This window comes from Aplysia californica, unplaced genomic scaffold, assembly GCF_000002075.1.
Source record: "Aplysia californica isolate F4 #8 unplaced genomic scaffold, AplCal3.0 scaffold00346, whole genome shotgun sequence".
Classification (NCBI taxonomy): Eukaryota; Metazoa; Mollusca; class Gastropoda; order Aplysiida; family Aplysiidae; genus Aplysia; species Aplysia californica.
The window spans coordinates 351,024-355,620 of record NW_004797616.1 but is presented as its reverse complement, the minus strand read 5'-3'; the positions used below and the strand labels follow the sequence as shown (position 1 = coordinate 355,620).

Genomic DNA, 4,597 nt, shown 5'->3' with positions numbered 1-4,597 from the left:
GATGATGATGATGATGATGATGATGATGATGATGATGATGATGATGATGATGATGATGATGATGATGATGATGATGATGATAATGAATTGCTCCTGAGGAAGCCCAAGAGGTGAAACGTTGAGCTATGTCTATTAAACAAATTTTATACATTTTATATCTTTCAAAGTATTTTGTCTAAAAATCAAACAAGACTCTCCCTCCTACTCTGCTTTCCAAACGATGATGATGATGATGATGATGATGATTGTTATGCTGCTTAATGTTTCAGGGAGTTGTTGCGCTTCAAGATAACGGAGTCCCACCCAGACTAGCAGCCCGCAGAGCGTTTGTAACAATCAACATAATCCGCAATGACTTTGCTCCGGAGTTCACAAGTCCGTCTTGCGACGGTGACCTTAGTCAGAATTTGGGAGTTGGCACCAGTGTGACGTCTGTACAGGCAACAGACGCTGATGGCACGGTAAGATAAGATAAGATGAGAGAAGATAGATAAGATAAGATTAGTTTAGATAAGTTAAGGTAAGATTAGATGAGGTAAGATTAGATAACATATTAGATAAGGTAAGACAAGATAGATAGGATGAGATGAGATGAAGTGAGGTGAAGTGAGGTGAGGTAAACTAAGGTAAGATAAGGTGAGGTGAGGTAAGGGAAGATAAGATAAGGTAAGATAAGATAAGATAAGGTGAGATAAGGTAAAATAAGATAAGTTAAGAAAGATAAGGTAAAGTAAGGTCAGGTAAGATCAGGTAATGTCAAGCGAGGTAAGGGAAGATGAGATAAACTTCATTGATCCTTGAGGTAAATATTTTTAAGTCTTTAGTGATTTTTGCCTTTCCATGAGATGAATAATAGAGTTGCTGTTTTTAATGTAGGGTATGGCTTTTTGAAAAGTATGATTTGGAAAACTTTTGTTTCAGCTGCTCAGCACCAACATTCAATGTGGAATGTTTATAGAAACGAAACAGCTGAGTGAAAATACTTATTCTTAAAAAAATTTCCAACTTGTTTGTAGCAAAAGGTAAAACGTTTTTCTTCTGTTAAGCTCCTTGATGTTACGCTCTTTCAAGTATTGAATATACACTTTTCTGCCAAAGTTCAAGCCTGTATCTTGCATGGTTTGGCTGTTTATGTGCCGTAAGCATCTGTAAAAGTTAACCCTTTGAAACCATTATGTCTGTAAACTGGCCCAGAACATATTTCTTGGCTTCCCATAAGGCTGGTGCTTTTGAGGCTAACCAGGTTCCAATAGCGCATGAATGGACATTTGAGAAACATCAAGGATGAAAGTTCAAAGGGTAAATGAATAAAATGAAATGTATTTGCGTGGCGTCGGTGACCTAGTGGTTAGGCTCTTGGACTGGCTACCGTACGATCCGACAAAGATCAAGGGGCCAACGTTGTGTCCTTGGGAAAGGCACTTTACGCGAATTTTCCTCACATCACCCAGGTGGGAATGTATACCCAGCTATAGAAAGCAAAAAATCTTGTCAGTTTGTTAGTGTTTGAGCGTTTAATTAGCTGCTTGCACTGTATGCTTCTCGGAAAGCTGAGAAAGTTTCTGAGTGTTTTGTGGTCTGTTGGGGTAATAATATGTATAGTGTAAACCGCATAGAGCTTGTGGTTGAGCGGGGGTATGCGCTGCACAAATGCTATTTATTGTTATTATTTTTATTATTATTGTTATATTATTATTGTTATTATTGTTATGTTATTATTATTGTTATTATTATTATTATTATTATTATTATTATAATATTATTGTTATTATATTATTTTTATTATTGTTATGTTATAATTATTATAATTATAATAATAATTATTATTATATAATTATTATTATTATCATTATTATTATTATTATTATTATTATTATTATTATTATTATTATTATTATTATCATTTATTTCTCAGAGTGGCCAGTTTGGTCAAGTGATCTACGACATCATCGGTGATGACTCCGCTCCGGTGTACTTCAACATCAACCAAGTGACCGGAGTAGTGACCATCGCTACCAACCTGGTTCAAGAGAACATCGATACGTACCAGGTGTGTTGACTCAGATTGGTACTTTTTCCTTCCTCTGGTATTCATATTATGCATATAGCCATTGATGGTGTTGTGATAGTATAAATGTCTGCTTAGGTGGTAGTACTGGCGCCGTAAAACCCTCTACTACAAAAAAAAATTTATGTGGTAGCGTTAATCTAAAGAGCATTTTAAGAATAAGGTATTGTAAAGCTCTTAGAACTGTAGTGGACAGGAGTGGGCACTTTTGAAATGATCTGCATTATTATTTATTAATATTATCATTATCATTATTATTATTATTATTATTATTGTTGTTGTTGTTGTTTTTGTTGTTATCATTATCATTATTATTATTATTATTATATTATGGTCAACATTAACCCTTGACTAATATCACTTTATACTTTTCAATTGTGCAGCTGAGAATTCGTGCCAGAGACAACGGTGTCCCTTTCAAATTCAGCACCAAGGTGTGTCGTTTGACGATTACTCGAAACTTCCAACCTCCACGATTTACCGAACAGACCTACAGTACCGCAGTCCTGGAAACGGTGCCGCTAGGTGATGTTTTGCTGGCAGTCACTGCCACTGATAATGATCCTCTGGTAAGTATAGAACACTTCCTTTAACTTTTGCTTAGGTTTATCATTGTTTTCTCTCTATAGAATCAATAAGATATGCATTACAGTTGAAATTGTTCATTATGGCCACTGATGGTCTAGGAGAAAAGTAGTTTCTTAGACTAGTGGACGTCTCAGACAACATCATTAAAATATAAAGAAAAATGGGGGTTGGTTGGGGTGGCTGGGGGTGGGGGATAGGAGGTGGTAGTTTGTACAGGTGATTGTCTTGGACAGGTAACCTTCAGAGCAGGTTTGACTGTGTCTCAACATTGTAGCTTTAAAGGCCAATGAGGCATTTGGTGTAATGTTACTATCTTTAATAAAAATTCTCATAAGTTTCCTATTGGATTTTTGTTTTAATTCATTATCAGGTACACATACGTGAATTTAGTTTCTGTCGTTATCATTATTTTGGGTTATTTGGATGCTCAGTAGCTTCCACTTTTTTCTTTTCCTTGATCATGACAACATTTTGAACAATTGAAGCAGCGTGCCTCTTTAATCATCTCATTCGTGTAGACGAGGGTATAATGCATTTTCAACCACTCAGCCTTCCTGTCTTTTCAGCCGCCCAACAACATTGTCCGTTATGAGATCACGGCCGACGCTGAAGACCAGGCCTGCTTTTTGCTCAACGAGATCACTGGCCAGCTTCTGTTGAGGAGGTCGCTGCTCTACGACCCGTGCAGGGCCAGCTTCTTCTCGGTAAATAGACACGCTATTTCTTTAGTTTTAGTAAAAGTTTTATGGCACTTGCAACACAAAAAGGTCATATATGTATTGGAGATTAAAGGTGTTGCAACAGAGTAATGTGCAAAGAAAAGAAGGATAAGAGATAAGAACAACAGGTAGGAATGAAGGAGGAGAGATAATGATGATAGATGTTGGATAGGATAGGAGGAAAGATAAGGATGATAGATATTTGTAGGAAAGAAGGTATTCGTTTTGATAAATATCTGCCTGTGTGCCTTTAGCAGCCTAGAGCTTAGGGCTGAAACCATAATGTATTGTTTGCGACACTACCGTCGCGACTATTTGAAGACTTTATTGCTGTCACTTCTTTGGAATATACATGTACCTACGGAATAAAAATACAGAAAAACAAAAATTCTACTTAATAGTTCTCTATAAGAAATTTGTTTTCCTCTGTACAATGATGAAAATATATGACATTTATATTAGTAGCACTCTGCCCAGATTAAAGAGCACTGGTTCTGAGTACTTAAAAAATACAAGTAGCGAAACATGGACAATTCGTTATGTTCTGACTAAAAATCTCCATATTATTTTTTTATCTATATAAAATAAATGACATGAGCTGACTTCAAAACGAATCAAATGGTTTGATCTATCTTATAACAGATGAGAGTGATTATAATGATAATGATGATGATTATGATTATGATGATTATTATTATAATTATCATGATTCAATAAAACAAATTTAAAACATTTTACATATTTATATTTTTTTGTCTGTAAATCAAGCAAGACTCTCCCTCCTACTCTGCTTTTTAAACAATGATGATGATGATTATTATTATTTTTATTATTATTATATACAGCAGAGAGTAAAAAGGTGGAGACTTGGTAGTATTTCCAAAATATTTAATGACCCGTTCACCGTTTCGCACTCTACAGGCTTCATCAGGAACATTCAAAATATACATGAATAGAATAATCAGAATAATCAGAATAATAATAATAATAATAATTATTATTATCAGATGAGAGTGATTGCCCGTGATCAAGGCCTTCCACAACTGTCCAGCTTTGAGTCAAATGTGACTGTGACAGTGTTCAGGAACCTGCAGCCTCCACAGTTCATCAACACTCCATACGGCGTCACTCTGCCAGAGGACGAAGTCCAGGGACGTCTGGTGTTTACAGTGACCGCGATAGACAATGACAACAGGGTGAGGAATGAGGAAGGGAGAGAGAG

The 4,597-nt window shown here is 35.8% G+C and overlaps 1 protein-coding gene across 1 annotated transcript in view; it reads left to right on the top strand.

Annotated features, from left to right (window-relative positions):
• The window catches only part of LOC101859258 (protocadherin Fat 4), a gene marked incomplete at its 5' end in the record, with an annotated part of 115,844 nt that overhangs the window by 72,366 nt on the left and 38,881 nt on the right, over positions 1–4,597 (top strand). The window contains 5 exons of the mRNA XM_035970948.1: positions 270–461; positions 1,916–2,050; positions 2,452–2,637; positions 3,223–3,360; positions 4,383–4,571. Of these exons, the coding sequence (XP_035826841.1) occupies positions 270–461; positions 1,916–2,050; positions 2,452–2,637; positions 3,223–3,360; positions 4,383–4,571 (840 nt within the window). The remainder of the gene's footprint in view (positions 1–269; positions 462–1,915; positions 2,051–2,451; positions 2,638–3,222; positions 3,361–4,382; positions 4,572–4,597) is intronic.